General features: G+C 36.2%; 1 protein-coding gene across 2 annotated transcripts in view; it reads left to right on the top strand.

Annotated features, from left to right (window-relative positions):
• Window positions 1–18,386, top strand: part of ASCC3 (activating signal cointegrator 1 complex subunit 3) — a 249,666-nt gene that overhangs the window by 26,532 nt on the left and 204,748 nt on the right. For both annotated transcript variants that reach the window (XM_085056274.1, XM_085056275.1), the window contains exons 5-8: window positions 13,105–13,225; window positions 16,015–16,222; window positions 16,953–17,094; window positions 17,660–17,785. In XM_085056274.1, the coding sequence (XP_084912400.1) occupies window positions 13,105–13,225; window positions 16,015–16,222; window positions 16,953–17,094; window positions 17,660–17,785 (597 nt within the window). The remainder of the gene's footprint in view (window positions 1–13,104; window positions 13,226–16,014; window positions 16,223–16,952; window positions 17,095–17,659; window positions 17,786–18,386) is intronic.

Consider the following 18,386-nt stretch of genomic DNA (forward strand, 5'->3'; position numbering starts at 1 on the left):
CTAATACCCCTTAAAAGCCTGACATTATTTATGTGAACATTTAAATTTTTTTCTGTATGTATGCTAAGACAAATGTAAGACTGTGAAATGGCATTGAAATACAGTTCAAGAAGAAAGAACATATTTTAGAACTCATAATGCAAATCAGCTACAAAATAATTTTTTAATTCCTACAGACTGCACACACTTATTCACTCCTTCAGGTAAATAAATGGAAGAGCTTATGCAACATTGCACAATATCACAAGCATTTTGTTTTAGAATAAAACTAGAAAAGTGTGTGTAGATTTTGTTTCCTGCTAGTGACTTAGGGGGCTTGTCAGTAGCAAACACTGCAGACAACGTTCTCTCTTTACATCTTGCTCATTGCTTTCCAGAGCAGTCAGAACTTTAGTGTAACATTTACACGTAAAAGGTGTACGTTCTAATTATTAGTATCAAAAAATATGGTGACCTGAGAAATACTTAGCTTACATTTCTAAACCTGAATTCAGTTCAGTAATTCTCAGGTCTGTATTGAGAGCGATTCCCTGAGCAGTCTGAATATCTAATTTATATTAAGAGTTCTGAACTTTTCACAGTTCACATTACAGTATGGACTGCAAAAAGTACTTCAGCATTTTATTTTTTTGCAGACAAGTTTTTTTTGCAGGTGCTAGTTTTGAGGTCATTCATCTGGCATACTGTGCAGACTAAAAGAGAAGTGCTTTCAAAGAAACAGGCTTCACTGTCTGTGCACAATGCAATTGGCTGTGACTCAATATTTGACTAATACTATTGCTTGGATCAGAGGGCAAGTGGAGCTTGTTTGCATGTTCTGTGTAGCCATTTCCCTAGTTACAAGCTGACCTTCACCATCAGAAAAGTGCAGTGTGCAGGTGCGAAAGTAGATGTTTACTTTGCTTTTCTTAAGCAAAATAGGACCTGAAGTGTCAGCTTCTTGCTGCTTTGTAGAATGCCGAGTGTTGGACTTTGCAAAGGCTTGGCTCCTCCAAGTGCTCTGATATTGGAAACTCAGTTTTACCTGTCACTAGCTCGGCACATCAGTGTAATTGTGTATGCTTCATTGCTCCCAGAGGGTTATCTGTTCCCTGTCAAAGCCAAAGCTTGGCTTTTCTGCTGCTTTCCTCTTCAAGCAGGGGACTCCCAGCTGCAGCTTTTCCGGCTCATCTGAAGCAGAACCAAAGGTGCTCTGAGACCCCAGCACAAAGCTGCTCTTTTCCCTGTACAGTTTTCATTGAGCCACTATTAGGGGAAGAGAGAACTTTGATTTCAAAAATGCAATTTGGCAGTACTTGAGGCCAATATAAGTAGACTTAATACATAATTTTTAGGACATTTAGTGGAAAGCACATTTTGAAATATAATAAATAGTATTATGTACTGGGGCATAAGTAAACAGTACAGTCTGTTAGGGAATGAGAAAATTATATTGGCCAGAAACTGAAGTCAGTGCTGAAATGGCTGATGTGATTGTCCAAAGTGTAAGAAACAGGAAAATTTAATATATTTTTAAATAATAATTATTTGTGTGTAAGCATGAAGGCAAAACCTCTGGGATAAAATATGAGCATCATTAAAATCAGTTGGACATTTTTTTCCTTGATTTTAACACGTTGTTTTTGGGTTTTTTTACCACTTGTCCTAGTCTGTGCTTATGTTTTAACTTATTTTACAGAGGTGATTTCTGAACCATATACAGCTGGTATTCTGCACCCACAGCTATCAAAATAGCACTGTTATAAAATAAGATTGCATTAACATGTATTTCTATGTTGCTTGGGAAAATTTTGCCACTTAGAAGATGCTATGGTGCTGTGGCATTTTTATGAGACTTTCCCACAGAGGAACTGGGTATCTGGTGACACTCACTGGTTAAACTAGTTAAAATAGTAAAGAGTAGTTAATCCGCTGAATTGTTAATAAAATAGTCGTGAAAAACTGATATAGGCAGATGTAACAATAACTACATAAACCATTTGACAAACACTGAATACTCGTGTGAACAGAGAAAAGCCATACAGCAAGTTTTTTGTTCAAAATGCAGAATAAATTATATTTTGGGGAGTATATGATAAAGACTTTGCCTAAACAGCTTGACTTAGAGCAATTTTTTTTTTAATTAGCTATCATATTTATTATGAATATATAAAAGATGTTGTAAAACAGCTTTCAATTATGCATTAATACAGGGAAAATTTTCGATATTTGATGTCAGAACTGAGTGTCTAATGTGTATATTTCTGTCATGTTGTGGAAGTTCTCTAGGCCTCTAAATTTAGAACTTAAATTTAGAAGTTCTCTAGGCCTCTAAATGTTAGTGCTGTGCTGGAGCTAGGCATGAACTCTGCAGAAATGCAACAAAAGAATTCTGTGCTTCACCATCTTATATTACTTGTACTATTACTTCTATTAAATATAATATGAAGGCCACTTGTATAGATAGTTATTCATTATTATCTTGTATTATTCAGCAATGTTTATTGAAGACCTCAGTTTGTGAAGATTAGATTTGTGGATGCTACCTGTAAGAATGACAAAAAATGGTGGTACTTGATTTTTTCATGTCCAAGTCATTATTAAACCTTTCCATATTCATGTTAAGTTCATTAGTGGACAAAACAAACTGTGGAAATGAGCTGAGTGGAATTTGCAAGTGGAATTCTAGAAGGAGTAATCTACTGACTCTCCTTACTCTAGGTAATCAAAATAAATGTTAAATATCTTGACATGCTACTTTACTTGTCGTTCTTTAAAAAAATGCAGACGCTGAAAACATAAAAATATTCATCCAGTTATGTAGATATTTACATTAAAAACCCCCAAAAGCCAGAACCACAATTTGATTGTGACTGAACATATTTTAAAGACATCCACATCTGTATGTTTATATCCCGTTGTAAAGACTTTAAAGGTCTTCATTGTAAGCACTGCCAGTTATTTTCAGTATTGCAACTATATTTTTTAGTTGATCTGAAGTGGAGAATGTGTTAATATAGAATGCCTACTGACAAGAAAGCAGTTTTAGAAGATGACTTCATCATTACTGCATATAGAAGGTGCTGAAATAATTGGAAAAGGGTTCATGGGAGGGCTGTCATATAGAAGGTAGCATGTGAAATAAAGCATGGAAAACTGAGGAAATGAAACATGAAAAAATAATTGCCAGTCTGGTTTGATGTGAAGAAGTAGCAGTAATACAAACATATTTAGTGTGGGAGGAGTGCATCAGTGGACTGTAGCTTGCAGGAAAAGGCACTCAGAGGAAGGCAGGGAGGGAGCAATAGACTGGCGACATAAAACAAGCATTTAGTGAATATTGTCTGTTCATCTTTGCAACAATCTCACCAAGAGTTTCAGTTAACTTCCAGATTCCAGGGCAGTTGGTTTCCAGCTCCAGCACAACTTTTGTAGTAACCAAAAAAAAGTGCATGAGAATCAACTCTCAGAACTGATAAACACAGAGCAGTTGTCTACTCCTTGTGAGATGTTCTTCAGGATGCTGTAAGATGCCTAATTGCTCTGTTTGGACATAGCTATTCAGTAGCCTGTAAAGGCTTTAAGCAGCCCCTGAGAGTCAGAAGTTGATTAGTATTATTTCAATAAATATTCAATAGCCAGTTTTATGTGGGCTGTGGCTAGACTATTAGTTCTCTTTAGTAATGGAGATTTTCCCTGGTTGTATTGATACATCCCAATATCTGTTACATGCTTTCTGCTGCTGATACTACTTTTTCATTATTACTGAACCACTGTTCACTGGGTACCTTGTTTTTGCAGTATTGAACAAGGTCTGAAATGGTAGTTAAAATGTTATCTGAAAATCTTGTAAGGCACTTCAGAAGTTATAAATGTCTTATATTTTGGAAAGAAATGGAAGCACTTTCCTGACTTCCAGAAATGTCCATCATTTGCTCCTGGAGAACTCTTCAGCCAGCCCCTACAGTGGTTGCTATTAATCTACCCATGATCACAAAGTGAGCTATAAGTTTAGGAAACTTATCTAGGATCCTTGTCTGAATGTTTACAAGTGATTATGAATTTCTAGCTTAGGTATCAGAGATAAGAGGCTTATTTGAAAACATGGAAGAGCAATATGTAGTAGTTTTTTAAAGTATCTGAAACATTGAAGAAGAGGAAGTGCTCATAGCCAAGGCAATATTTTTTAATAGTAATTTTTAATACTTACTATTTTGTCATTATTTGCCTATATTCTTCCTCAAGTCATCCAAAATTTCATCTCCAAACCTCCCTGAAAGCAGTGTGGCTTCTCTTTTGTCTTTGGACAATTTAGAATATTTTTATCAGGGAACATTCCTGAGTTCAGACTAAATTTCTGTTGCTATTGTATTACTTTCATGTAACTGTTTACTAATGGTTAATTTGGTAGGTTTGTCTCTTAATAACTATTCACACACAAGTTTACTATAGGAGTTGATACTTAGTAGAAAATTGAAGCTGTTATTAGAATTACTTCTTAGTAAAAATCAATAAGGAAGTGGAGTAGCTCTTGTTGCGAGGCTCCCTTCTGAAAACAGTCCCAAAAGCTACAGTTTAACATTCATTTTTACTTAAAACCAGCTAATTTAAATGTTCATTGCTATGTATATGCAACACCACATGAAAACTTTGCACATTATAATATATTGGTGTACCTTAATCTTCATTTCTCTTAATGTACCATGAAATTATGACATTAGCTTTTAGTTTTGTGTGTGTGTACCCTTGCATGACATATGATATTTCGATGTCAAAGTAACTTGTCTCATAAAACATGTTTGGTTTTAAGTGTCAAAGTGGCACTTCCCTTTGTTCAGTATAATGACTTTCTAGCCCTAACAAATTAACATATCACAAAGCTTATTCCCCATTGCCTAGTTCATAAAAGCAGTATCCATTTAGGGAAAGTACAGGCATATGTGGATCACCCCTGTGGTGTTTTATCTTTATCTTATCATCAAAGCTTCTAACTTGGCATGAGACTGGCTTTACAAGCTCATATTTTCTTTGTAATTTTATTAAAATTACCAAGAGTTTTATACTCAGACAATACAAAGCTTGGGTCTCATTATTCTTGACCATAGAGCTTATCTGTTCCCCTTTCATGTAGAGAAAATAATCCTTATTTTTGTTACATTTTTCGCCTCTTTTATTTGTGGGCTTCTTTTTCCAAATCCAGAAGTACACAGCTTTGTTGTTGTCCAAGGGCTGTTGAAACCCCACAGACGATAGGAAACTTTGTCTTTTTGTGAAAACAGAACCATGCTGTCTCCCTTCATAAGAAACCCAGCTGAATGGCATTTGAGTGCTGGTATTTAGGGATGGAACTTAAGAAATGATGAAAGAGCCACAGAGAAAGCCAAGAGATGGTAGGCTTAATTCTGGTGCTGAGAGCTGCTCACTGTCCTTCCTGTCAGTAACTTTTCCTCTTTCCTGTCAACTCTTTACTTCAGTTTTGTGCCGAGAGAAAGCGTGTTGCATCTTTGAGCCACTCTGAGGCTTGATCTATTAATGATACCTTTTGAATCGGTTCAAATACATTATTAAACTTAATGAGATTTTTTCTTAGAGAAAACCAGTCTGTAGCTGATGGAACTTTTCCCTTTTTGTTTTCTTTGATGCTGAGTTCTTCTCACATCCACATGGAGACGCTAGGAAATGTGAGTTCTGCAAGAAAAGCAGTCAGACGGCACCAGCAACATTAAGGCTCTCTCATTAACTTCACTTTCACAAACTCACTTTTCTCCAAATGATTTTTTGGAAGGCGGGAAGGGAAAGCCCACAAAGAAATCCCAAGCCCACAGCCGCTTGAGCAGTGGAAGTGGCAAGGCCAGGTTTCCTGCAGGGCTCCTGTTACGCCGTGTCTGCCGCAGCACGGGTGCTGCAGCTTTGCTGGCTGAGTGGGAGCTGGTGCTGGGGCTGTGCTGGTGCTCACTGGTGCGTGCCAGTGCTGCTGTGCTCCTGCTGCAGCCCCCAGGGAATAGGGCAGGAGGCACAAAGAGCAGTCATTCAAATCCATCTTCACTACTGGCCCTGAACACTTCTGTCTTGCTGTTAAAACTGGAAGTTACTGAAGAGGCTTAACACCTGTTAGTTCACACACTGCTAAATGCACAGGGATGTGGTAGGCCTGGTTTCTTTGGAAAGCTAGGCTTAAAAATTATCTGTCCACTGAAGCCCTTATTTTTTTTCTTCTGAATATTTCTGAAGCAATATGAAAGGCTGTTTGAAGCCAAAGCTTGCCTTGTTTTCTTCCCACCCACTCGTGTATGTCTGCCTAGGGTGCTGGAGTTCACAGCCTGGGATTGGTGGTCATAGCCCATTTCCCTGGGGAACCCTGCTAGGTCCAGCAGAGGATATTAAAATTCTGACTTGACTATTGGGATAAAACTAGCTTCCAGTATTAGGGTCCCTTGCTACTGTTCCTCGTTCACCTCTGTTGGACGACATAAACCAACTCCTTGGCTTGCTGGTGTTTTGTTTTGCTCTGTCAGTACACATTGGGATAGTAGATCCACATTCAGCCAAGTCCTCCTCCTGAAATGGGCAGATTTGGGAATTGCTGTCCTTTGAGAAAACCTGCAGGTTTTTATCTGTCACAGAAGAGAATTCTGTGCCAACCAGTGCCATTTCTTAAATCCTCATCCCTGAAAAAAAATTTAAAAAAAAAATTATTCTGATACAAAAATCATTCCATAAATGTCCTTGCCCTTTATGCAGGTAAGAAGAGTTGCAAGTGCAGTGATTATCTAGTTTCAGGACTGTTTTAATGTCAAATCATTACCAGCTGATCCCAGAATATTTCTGAAGATAAATACTAGTTTAAGGAATGATATTACAGTGAGGTTTTCTACATTTAAATTTCTCTTCAGGGCTTTCTTTTCATAAGGCAAGTCAGTAGTCTGCTGTTTGTAGCTGCTGTTTGACATTATTTCTAATTGCTGAAGTCTTCAGGCTAAATAAGCTGGTGGAAGTTGTCTTGTAGCTATGTATTTGAAATTTTCAAAATAAGTCCGTCTGTCTAAGTTTCTAATTAGTCGCTGCTTAATTATTGATGATGGTGGTGATGATCTCTCCAGTCTACTTATTTTCATGTAAGAATATTGAGAAAATTTGCTAAAATTTTTGATTTTGTGCTTGTCTCTTCTTCAGATATGGTAGGCAGTTATAGTATGGATTTGCACAAGGAGCTGGAGGAAGATTTTAATAAAATTCAAATTATGCTGTGACAGATTGGGCTGGTTTTTTTATTAGAAGACAAATAATAAATAATTATCTGTAATCAAAACTGATAGTAAAATAAATAGGTTTAGGCCTATTAAGCAATATTTACATACACTTTTCAATCTGATTGTCTGGTTTTTTAAGTCTCGTTATAAGAAAAGTTTTTTTCTTCCTGTAACTGATCAATTTCAGTGTTTTAATTTTTAATAATAGATTTCAATTTGATTTAAAAGAAGCCTTGTACCTTTAGGCTGAGTCTTCTAAGACATTAACCTTTGTGTTTTAATACTATTTTTTGGTTTTCCTTGCTGTGATTCAAATATTTTTACCAGTGTGTAGTTGGAGTAAAATTGTGTAGTCATCTGTGGATACAGAAATACACAGAGCATAATCCCAATATGCTGAGGAGAGATGATATTTAAAAGAGTAATTGGCCATGTCTTTATTGTACTCATACTCCTGGACTAAAAATGTGTCCCATACTGAATACCAGATTTCCCGCAGTTTTTGTTGTACTGTGAATGCAGTAATGAGAAAAGTAAACAAAAGCTGAATGTTGCATAAAAATGTGTTACAACTTCATTACCTTTATGCAAATATCTTTCTTAAAGACAATGTTATATGAAAACTTTTTCATCAGCTTCCTTACTCAGAATTCTTCTGTCATATGAGTAAAATTCAAAGTTTTTGTTGGGAAATTCCTGGAATTTTGCTGCTTTTTAAAAATCTCCCTATTTCTAAATTTTTATTTAGTTAATTATTTTCTTCTAATTGCCAACTGATAGTAAAATCCAAAAATTCAAAGCTAACTAATTCACAGACTGACCTTTAAGACCTCTCTGATAAGATGTAGCAACATCTCATTCATCGTCTCAAAGCTGGCATTTGATTCCACTGGATGCTGCCAGACAGCCAGGTGCTCCTGTTCCCTTAGAATGTTTGCTTGCTCTGCCTTATCCAATCCCTGTGATCAGTGAGATTGCAATATGTGAGTCCTCCAGCCCCTGTATCGAGGAACAGCCATCAGAAAAGCATTGTGCATACACATAGATTATCAACAACTTGTCTTCAGAGGGGTTGAGGTGTCTGGTTACTTTCTGTTTCTTGTGAGATGTGTGCAGTTAAGCTGAGCTTGCTTAGGTGGTTTGTAGGGTTGGCAGATAATTTCTGTATAGATGGGCTTAATGTAATGGGTGTTTTATTCAAAAAAGCCAGGCTTTAAAAAAAGAAAAGCAGATCTGAGAGCTGAATTGCTTTCTCACACACCTAATACCTGTAATTAATAACAGTGGTAAGAAATCATGCTTTATCTGTCTTGTCTTATTTTAATCAACCTGTAAGAAACAGGAAAAGACAAAACATCTGAGATTTGTTTTTAAACCAAGTGTTCTTCTATAATCTGTAATTGTTAGAGTTGGTGGTAGTCTCTTACTTTTCAGCACAGCAGTAATTAGCAATCAGTGTATATATTATATCCATGAAGTTTGTGTTGAATTTTTCATATTTTAAAAAACCCTCTAACTTCAATGTCTTTGTTTTTGTTACTGAATCTTTTTAAGCAGTATACTAGGTACTATATCCAGACAGCTTTTGCAATAAGCCTGTAGCCCAAGAAAAATGTTCTATTTACCCTGTAATTTTTTTTAATAAAGCAGTCATTTCAGTTGCTTGAGAGCTACTAGGACAGCATAAACTTGAGATCATGCTATGGTTATGATTCTTCACAGCTGTTTGAAAACTGTGCCTTGTAAAGCAATATCATCTGCAAACAAGCCACAAAATGCAGGGATAGCAATTAATTGTGTAGGTGGGACTCTGTAACAAAGACCAGCTGTCAGGCAATGAAAGTAAAGAGATACAGAACAAAACCACTGCTTGGCTGAATTTGGGCTTCTGTTGCATCAATTGCTGTAGAACAGTACTAAGCAGGGATGGTCCATAGTCTATTTTTATGTGCCCTTGTAGAACAAAATATTTTCTGACATTTATAGGATTCTTTCCCTCCTCAAGCAAGATGTAGAAATCAAGAAAATAGCCTTATGATGGCAGATAGTTTATGATGTCAAAGTATTACTCACAGTTCTGTGCCTCATATTTGAGGACCTCCAAAGCACCTTGTAAATTATGCTTTATAGAATTGAAAATAGAATAGTACCTATTTAACATTCAAAGTAAAATCTTGTTCCAGTCTTGAACATAAAGATGTAGTCTTTTATGGGCGAGCCTTATTTGAAAAAATTTGCTATGTCATGTGTCTCATTGGGGTTCAACTTCTTTCTGGTAACTGCTCTGGCAGATAGACTGCTGTCTATATACGAGACTGTTGTCTGCCTCCTTGCCTTTTCCACTGAGCTAACATATATTCAGGAGAAATCATTTGCGTTGGGACCTTGCCTCACCTTTCTAATGCAATATGACGACACATCTTGTCCTTTTGTTCCTACATTGGTTACTCAGTACACTTTCTTCCAGATATTACGCACATAAAATGAAATGTAAAAATCACTCAAGCAAATATGAGTGGCCATATATCTCACTCATCTATGTCTTTATGGTTACAGAGTAGTAGCTGAAGTCAAGTGGGACCTTTGTTAGTGAAGGCAGTCAGGGTTGCCTTTTGGGTACAATCTGTTACTGACTTCAAGGAGTGTAATAATTTGGCTGGGATTCAAGAAACTTCTGATTGACATAAAACCTCTCCATCTGTTGACCACTGTCTAGTTTATCTCATTATAACTTAATAAAAAGTCAGCTATGAATGTTCACCAGATTCCTTTGCCTGCTCTCAGGATCTTGGGTGTTGATTTTTCAGGACAGAACATATTGTAACATACCAAGTGTGAAATGCTAGCACCTACCCCGATGGATTGGGTTTGCATGGCCAAGCTTTGGTAGTGAGGGGTGCCACAAGGGTGGCTTCCGTGAGAAGCTGGTAGAAGCTTCTCTCATGTCTGGCGGAGCCAATCTCTGGCATCTCCTAAGACAGATGTACCACTGATCAAGGCTGGGCCAGTTAGAAATGGTGGTAACACCATAATGTGTTTAAGAAGACGAAAAGTTACCGTGCAGCTGGCTCCTGGGAGGGACATGCAGACCCATGGAGAGAGAAGCCCATGCTGAGCAGGTTTCCTGGTGGGACTTGTGACCCTGTGGGCAACCCACGCTGGAGCAGCCTGTCCTTCAAGGACTGCACTCCATGAAAGTGACCCACATTGCAGCAGTTTGAGGGGGACTATTGCCTGTGAAATGGACTCACTTTGGAGAAGTTAATGCAGAACTGTCTCCCATGGGAGAGACCCCACGGTGTAGCAGGGGAAGGACTCCTCTCCCTGAGCAGTGGGAGAAACCATGGGTGATGAACTGACCATAACCTCCATGTGCAATTTTACCTTGGTGCTCTTCCATTGATCCCCTGGCTCACTGGGGGTGGAGTGATACTGTTTTTGCTTCATCTGATCTCTGACCATGAAGTAGAATGCATTGTGTAACATTGCTGCTTCTTTGTGAGGTTCTGCTATTCTGATTGCATGAAGTAGTTTTGATACGGATGGTTTTTGTTTCAGAATATTGCGGGAAAACAGGAGGGGAAAAATACATCTCATTCAAAAAAACTGTGTTATCTATTTCCCCAGCAAAGCCCATCTTTTCTGATGGATGTTTTTCTAGATTGTTCTTAACAACTTCAAGTGAGAGAGATGCTTTGGAGTCCTGTGCTCTGCATTGGATGTTTTAGGGCTAGTGTGCTATTTTTCTTCTGATAAGAAGTGTGAGTTTACTTTGAATTTGGGGGTTTGGGGGGAGCAACAGGATAAGTCTGAATGTGCTTACATTGTGTTTGCCTTGATGAGAAATTAGTGTTTGACCCAAGATCTGGTTGAATTGAAAGAATTTAATTTCCTTTTGTTGCTGGTATTCCACCGTCAACAAATCATTAGCAACGTTGAGACAAGTTTGTATTCAGTTCTTTATACAATTGAGCTATTTCAAATACACTGCTTTTCTTGTTGCTTTTGTGATTTTTTCCCCTCCCTGCCTTGAGCATTTGCCTCTGGAAAATACTACTAAAATTTCCCAGTACTAAATTGCCACTTTCTTTTGAAATGTAAAAACAAGGTAGTCTTAATAGCTTTTTAAAATGTGGTCATAAAGTTACACTAAATAGCTATTCAAAAGAGGAGAATTAATGATCAGTGCTATTGAAGGCTGGATAAAGTGAAATCCACCATAACTTGAGATCCCTGACAGCAAAATTGATGTCTAATCAGCAGTTTCCTGTTCTATATTTTTGTAGTTTATTAATTTTGAGAATTTTCTATTTGTCCACATTTATTGTATTCTCTTACTTTACTTTTTTTTTTTTTTGAGACTGCTTCTCCTGTTTGCCATCATGGGCTACTGTAATTAAAGAAATAACAAGACTTCATACATTTTAGCTGTAAATTCATGGTCTCTGCAAACTGCGCCATCACTGTAGTAATTTGCACAAACCTTATGTTTTCCTAGAAACCCCCTGACAGCCAGGAGTAACACTTTTTTCTTCCCCCCAATCTTATTTTTTAAATAACAGTTTATATTATGAAGTACAGATTGGCCTGAAAGAAAAGGGATCATTGATCTGATGCCATTAGCACTGTTCAGAATTTTGCAAATCTATGAAGAGGCAACATAAAGTTATTTCAAGGTGTTCCCAGAGGGCAGTAGTCATAGAGAGCCACAGAAAAATTCTTTGTTAGGGAACTGGCAAATTAAATACAGGACAGTAGGAGCTGTCTTTCTCGTTTTATAGTTAGAACAGAAATATTTGAATCCTACAGTGCCAAAGTCTTACTCTTTCATAGAATATCACGTCAAAGTACATTATGCCTTGTATTCTTACCTAATTCCTGATGTTATATGAATAATATTACCAGCAAATTCAAAAAGCACTAAGGAGAAACTGTTTCCCATTTTGGAAATTGAAAAAAATGGAGAAAAATTGTTTTGAGCAGTATTAAAAATCAAGAAAGGGTTTTGCATAACTTACTGCTTACTGTGATGCTTTGATTTTTGACAAAATAATTATAGATAAGATAGAGATGAAAGCACTTTTAATGTTTTGGGTGGGTTTTTTTCCATCAAACCCCAGTATTATGTGGAAAACAGAATTTTAAATAGGGAACTGTATTTATCTAACCTGCTAGAAGAGAATAGTTTGAGTAAGAAAATCATTGGGCCAAAATATCACTCACTGGTACAGAATTCTCTTCTGTTGTACATCGCTTACGTGATATGTTCGAGTTACACACAGGATTATGTGTACAAGTATTATAGACTGAATTCAGTACTAGTGTAATCTTTAACTGTTTCTTCATATTCCTACGGTACTCCACATCTGTGATGTTCAATTTTTTTTGTGAGGTGTGACTGTGAAAAATGCAACAGGCTACATCTTGTGTTGACTGTGAAGGAAATAACTTCCTACTTATCTGACTTTTATGAGAAAGCAAAGCATTGGTTCTCTTGATTCATCTGCATAGATTATGGAGAAATAAATTTGCAGCATATGTAAATAACCATAAAGACATGTAAAGTTTAGTCTTGAGAAGTGTTAAATTTTATACAAAAATCTCCAAGAGAAAGTGAGTTCTACTCAATAGACAAAAATTCACAGATTTTTAAGTATTTCCAGCTGAAAACTTTCTGCAATTCTACCTTTTTGTAATAGAGAACTTGGTATTAGAAATTTTACCCTTTGGGTTGAATTACTAGGAGTTGAAATTTATTAATTTCTTAAATATTTGTCATTGTCAACAGATACAATGTTGCCAAGGATGTATTGCAGTACTGTTTATAAATCTGTGTACATTTGGATGATGACTTATGACTTTATTTTCTTTGTAGTTATTTGAACTGCTAGGCCCTGAAGGTTTTGAACTCATAGAGAAACTACTACAGAACAGATCTCTGATTCTGGAAAGATCTTTGACTTGTCCAAATGATAACAGGTTCCAGGCTCTGCAAGGTAAGTGACTACAAAATTTTTGTTCCAAGTCAGATAAAAAGTAGTTTTCTAACTGTTCAGTTGTATTTCAAACAGTAGTATCGTCCAAGTGTATTTAAAAACCAAGCAAAAAATCCCAGGAGATAATAGGGGAGTGTGTTTCTGGGCTTAAATAAAGAAATGGTGGTCTGATTATACAGAAGAAACAAGTACAGATTGCATATATTTATTTATTCCTCAACTACCTATGGGCATGTGCAAATTTTGAATGTATTAACAGTTGCATTTTTCTTCTTTTAATGGGTTACTCTGAAAATAATCTGATCTTCTATTATTTCTCATTTGCTTTCGTGCTTCCTTTCTACTTTGTACTATTGTCTAATGTAGGCCTTGGGGAAGAAAAGCACAGTAACAGCCGCTTCTGAAAATAATAAAGTCTAGCTTAAGCATGAATAAGTGAGAGGGGAAAAAAAGGGGTTCAGGTTTTGTACTGTGATTTTTGCTTTTATAAGTTAATTTGCCTGTACCGAGTAATTATTTTAAAATGTGTTTTATGGATTGCTGTTTTAAAACAAGTCTTGTTACTTTTTTTGATAAAAGTAAATGCAATAGCACATGGGTTGGGACTTCAGGTAAATCTTACATGGTTGTAGCAGCATGCTGTCCATTGCATGTTCACAGTGTATGGAGTTAGAAAAATGTCAATAGAGCTAGTAATGGTGGGCTTATGTATCTTCAGAATAATTTAAAAATGCAAATGAGCCCTTTTTAATGTTTGTCTTCAATGAAATATTATATAAGTAAGTGTTTAGAAGTTCAGCTCTTACTGTGCTTATGGTTAGTCTAAACTCACCAGAATAACTGTTAGTTTTACTTGTTTGTGATTTCAAAGTGGAATGTCTTGCTATATAACAAGGCTTTTTGTCCTAATGGTTTTCTCTTCTTAGGTAATCAAATAATAAAAAATTTAAAAATACGTTCAGTAGAAATGGAACTATTTTGTTTTCCTCCTATGTACAGATTTTAGTTACAGGAATGTGTTCTTCTCACTTAGCAGAAGTAGTGTTTTGGAAGCTTTTATGAAATTATTCTTCATTATGCCATCAATATAATCTATCACAGTAATTTCTGCTAGAATGTGGAAGAAGAATATTTTCGATGTTATGCTTTTCAGACAATAGAAAAGCATAACTGATTGTATGCATTTTTCACTGTTTAGAACCCTTCTTTCACTGTGGTAAAGAAGTCAGTGATATTTGGGTATCTTTTTTGAGACTGAAGATGCTCTGCCCTTAGTTCAGTCTATTAATTTTAATGCAGCTTTTTTCTTTTTAAGTTGATCAAAATGGTACTTCTAATGGGGATTGAAGTCTTATCTTTTCAAAACTTCATTTGGGAAAGGGAATAATTTCTGTCTGCAGAAATTTAGTCAACTTTGGGTAATTTGTGCCTTTAAAAAATAAGCACAGGTCAAGAAACTGTACACGTACTGCATTTTTGTACCATGCTGTATTATTTGACTATTTTTTATGTAATTTACTTCTGTGGCAGTAAAGGTGATTGTAGTGTTTATCAGACAAATCAAGTAACATTTCTTTGCCCTGGTGTGTTCAGTCTGAATTAAATTTAGTCAGGAAATTGCATCCATTGTTGTCCCCTTTTAATACAAGAGAGAGAGAGTTAAAGCTACAGACATGATGGTATTAATGTGGACATTTTGACAGTTTAGTAGTGTTTTTTCAATGCTATTTAACAAGTTACTGTTGCCTTATCCAGTATGCATGCTGTGAGATGTAGGAGTTTCACTGTTGCTGTAGGTGAAAACTAAGCAGCACAAATTGTTTGAAATGTCAGTCAAGTGGGTTTATTTGATGAAAAAAGGTTTTCAAGTTTTTCACTTCAGAGTTTGGCTGCACAAGTACATATGAAACATAACTGAGTTAAGTATTTAATATTCAGTCAAACCTACATAAACTAATAATCTGTTCTCAGAATTTTGAAAAACGACATTTAAAACCACCAGTATTGTTAAAATGAAAACAAAATAAATCTCTCCCAGCCTGGTGTATATAAAAGACTTGATTGTGTCTTTGGTTTCAGCCAGTACTGATTTCAGAAATATGAATGTGACTGGACTTTTTTGGGGTTCCCTGATCCCCTAGATTTATTGTTTACTGCAATTGTTCTGTGGTTCTGATTCTTCTTGATTCAATCCTGCTGCTTATCGACATAAAAGGAAGGAGTCCTTGTGGTTGTATAGAGTAGGATGGATTTTCTCATTTATTTAGGGAAATTGCATTGTGAGTATGCTTTCAATGCAATCATGTTATCTAGTATATATACACTAATTGTTATGTGAAGATGTTTAAAAAAAATCACCCTGTTTAATCTGTTTTCACGCCATCCTGCTTATCAGTGAATGTATGTAAGAGCAGTGATAAGAGGTAGAGTGGCATTTCTACTGTTAATGAAGTTATCATAAATAGAGAAAAGAAAAAATTCCCTTCCTTTTGCTTCTAGTCCATCCCCTTGCTTTGGGATGAAGATGTAGTTTTTATTTTAAATGTTCTACCTTTGGTACATGACCTGGTGGAACTCTGAGGTATCTTGAGGCCAAGTGCTGCCCAGTCTGCATGAAGCTCAGCTATTTTTAATCACACGATACACTCACGCACACACACACACACAAAACCCCCAAAACAAGCATGAAACCCCAACCAAGCATCAAAAACCAAACCTTTATAACAAAACTGGGGGAAAAAGATGGAATCCAGTACTTACGGAGATGTATGCCTGTTTTCATATTGCAGAACAGTGCAAGAAATTTATAGGAGAAAATGCTAAGCCAAATTATGGTTGTCAAGTTACAATTCAGTCTGAACAAGAAAAGTTGTTAATGAAACAGTATCGTCGGGAAGAAAAACGAAATGCCAGAAAAGAAAAACAAGCTGGGGAAGATGGAGAAGTTTCTGGGGAAGGACAAATGTGCTTTGATCCCAAAGAGCTGCGGATGCAAAGGTAATAAATCCTGAAAGTTGAGAAATGCTTCTGTTGTAATTGCTACTTCAACATATCATAACAGTTTATTTTCTTTTAGTTTGCCTTGGTGGTTAGGTGATTCTGACTTCAAGTCACGTTTTATTACAAGCGTAGAATTTTTTCTAATATGAAAACCTAATTTTCAGGAAAGAAAGCAGTGATTTGCTTAATGAGAATCTTCTTGATCTCATCTATGTGGGCTGGAATTGCAGATTAGTAGGGTAGGCTATCTTTCTTAGCTTCTGAATGCACACTACTTGCTTAGGATTTATGAAGTCTGTACTAAATCTATCAGAACTATCTTTCTTTTTTTCTCTCAAGATTAATGGGTACTATTTTCCAAGTTGTCAGCTAGAAGGTAGTGGGAGGAGTAGAGGAGGGAGAGGACAAGGAGCAAATAAGCTGTTGTATTTTGTATTGAGAAAAATATAGTGAGACTGGTATCTAACTGTGAAATCGTGCTGCTGTATTGCTTAAAAAGAGTCAAAACTGCTTTTAGGAAAGCCTTGCACTTACTGGATTGTCCTTCTGAATTTTATCTAAACAGCATGTTATAAGAATTTGGTCTAGCTGGTGCCAGAGAATAACACTGTAAAATTTTTTTCTTTAATTTCCACAACTCTTGCTCTGACTTTAATGCACCATGCTCAGTTGTTGTGATGGCAGCCTAAAATGGGCAGATTTACTGCAGGTGTTTTTCTGCTCACAGAGAACTAGCACTTCTGAATGCTCGAAGTATGCCAGTCCTAGGTAGACAGAGAGAGATGAGCTTCGAAAAAATTCATTATCCACATGTCTATGATTCCCGAGCTGAAGCCATGAAAACATCAGCATTCATTGGGGGTGCAAAGGTACGTGTTTGGTGCATGACCCTTCTTGAACAGTACGTCTTTCCCAATGAGTAATGTGCAGCAGGATTCCCTTTGTTTCCTTAGTTTCCTCCTTCTCAGAACCCAGGGTATGAATCAGTGCTTCTTTGCAGAGGGTTTTAAACACTTTGATATATTATATTTTTATTTTGACTCTGGGAGAAATAATCTCATTCTCAACTAATATATTTGCTTCTATTTCTAGGGTCACGTAAATTCTTAAAATACTATTTTTCTGTCTTTTGGATACCTTAGAATTGACTTAAAAAAATAAATGCTTTGTGAAATTCTAGACCTAATGGATTCTGAAATTTAATAAAACAGAGTTATCTTTTTTGCCATTTGGGGACCATTTTCTGAGTAGCAAAACTGATTATTTTCTATTTGGGTTGTTCAGTGCTATCTATAAAATGAATGAGTGAGATTTGCTTTTGGTTTGGATTCATCTTTTGAAGGAAAGTGATAAAGCATTGTTCAAAGTGAGTTATACAGAAAGACACTTTCTGTTTTCATGCTTTTAATTATATTTCCTGTAATACTTTTTTAGGTGTTCTTACCAGAGTCAGTTCAGAGAGAAAGCAATAAAATGTATGAAGAGGTGAAGATCCCCCATAGTGAACCAATGCCTATTGGTATTGAAGAGAAAATTGTTTATATTAAAGACTTAGATGAGGTAAGTATACCATTTCAAAGATATTAAATTAGTTTTTACTTTGTATTACCAAAATTTAACAGGAAAGATTACCAGTTTTTCCAGTGATATGTGATAGGAAAATACAGCCAGTTAATTTCATCACTACTAATTTGGAGATTATTTGTTGGGGAACATAGTTCAGTGATATAATCCCTTTCATGTTGACTCAGATTCAAGAAATTCCTGAACTGAGCTACTTGTTCATGACTTGCAGTTCTCGATTCCTTTGGCATTACATTTTCAGTTATTTATGGTTTTGAGCTGTGATCTGAATCAGTAAAATGAAAGTATTACGGCAATTCTGCTCTCTTCTGAAGATCACAGGAAGAAGTGAGCCTGAGCTGCTGTATCTTGACCTGTACAGTTTGGCTTCTGACTGCACAGCATTGTTCTGCACTAGTCTTACAGTCTGATGCAGTTCAGGAGAGTTGAATATGGTGTTATAGACTGTATGGGGTGCAAAGTCATCTCAAAATGTGCTTTGATGATAGAAAGTGAAAAGCAGAGAAAAATGCGTGTAAAACAAATGTTAACATTTTAACTTTTACTGATTTAAAGTGGTGAAAAAAGGTTTTCCTGA

The sequence above is a fragment of the Lichenostomus cassidix genome, chromosome 3 (genome assembly GCF_008360975.1).
Source record: "Lichenostomus cassidix isolate B80296 chromosome 3, HeHo_3.0, whole genome shotgun sequence".
In the NCBI taxonomy this organism is placed as follows: Eukaryota; Metazoa; Chordata; class Aves; order Passeriformes; family Meliphagidae; genus Lichenostomus; species Lichenostomus cassidix.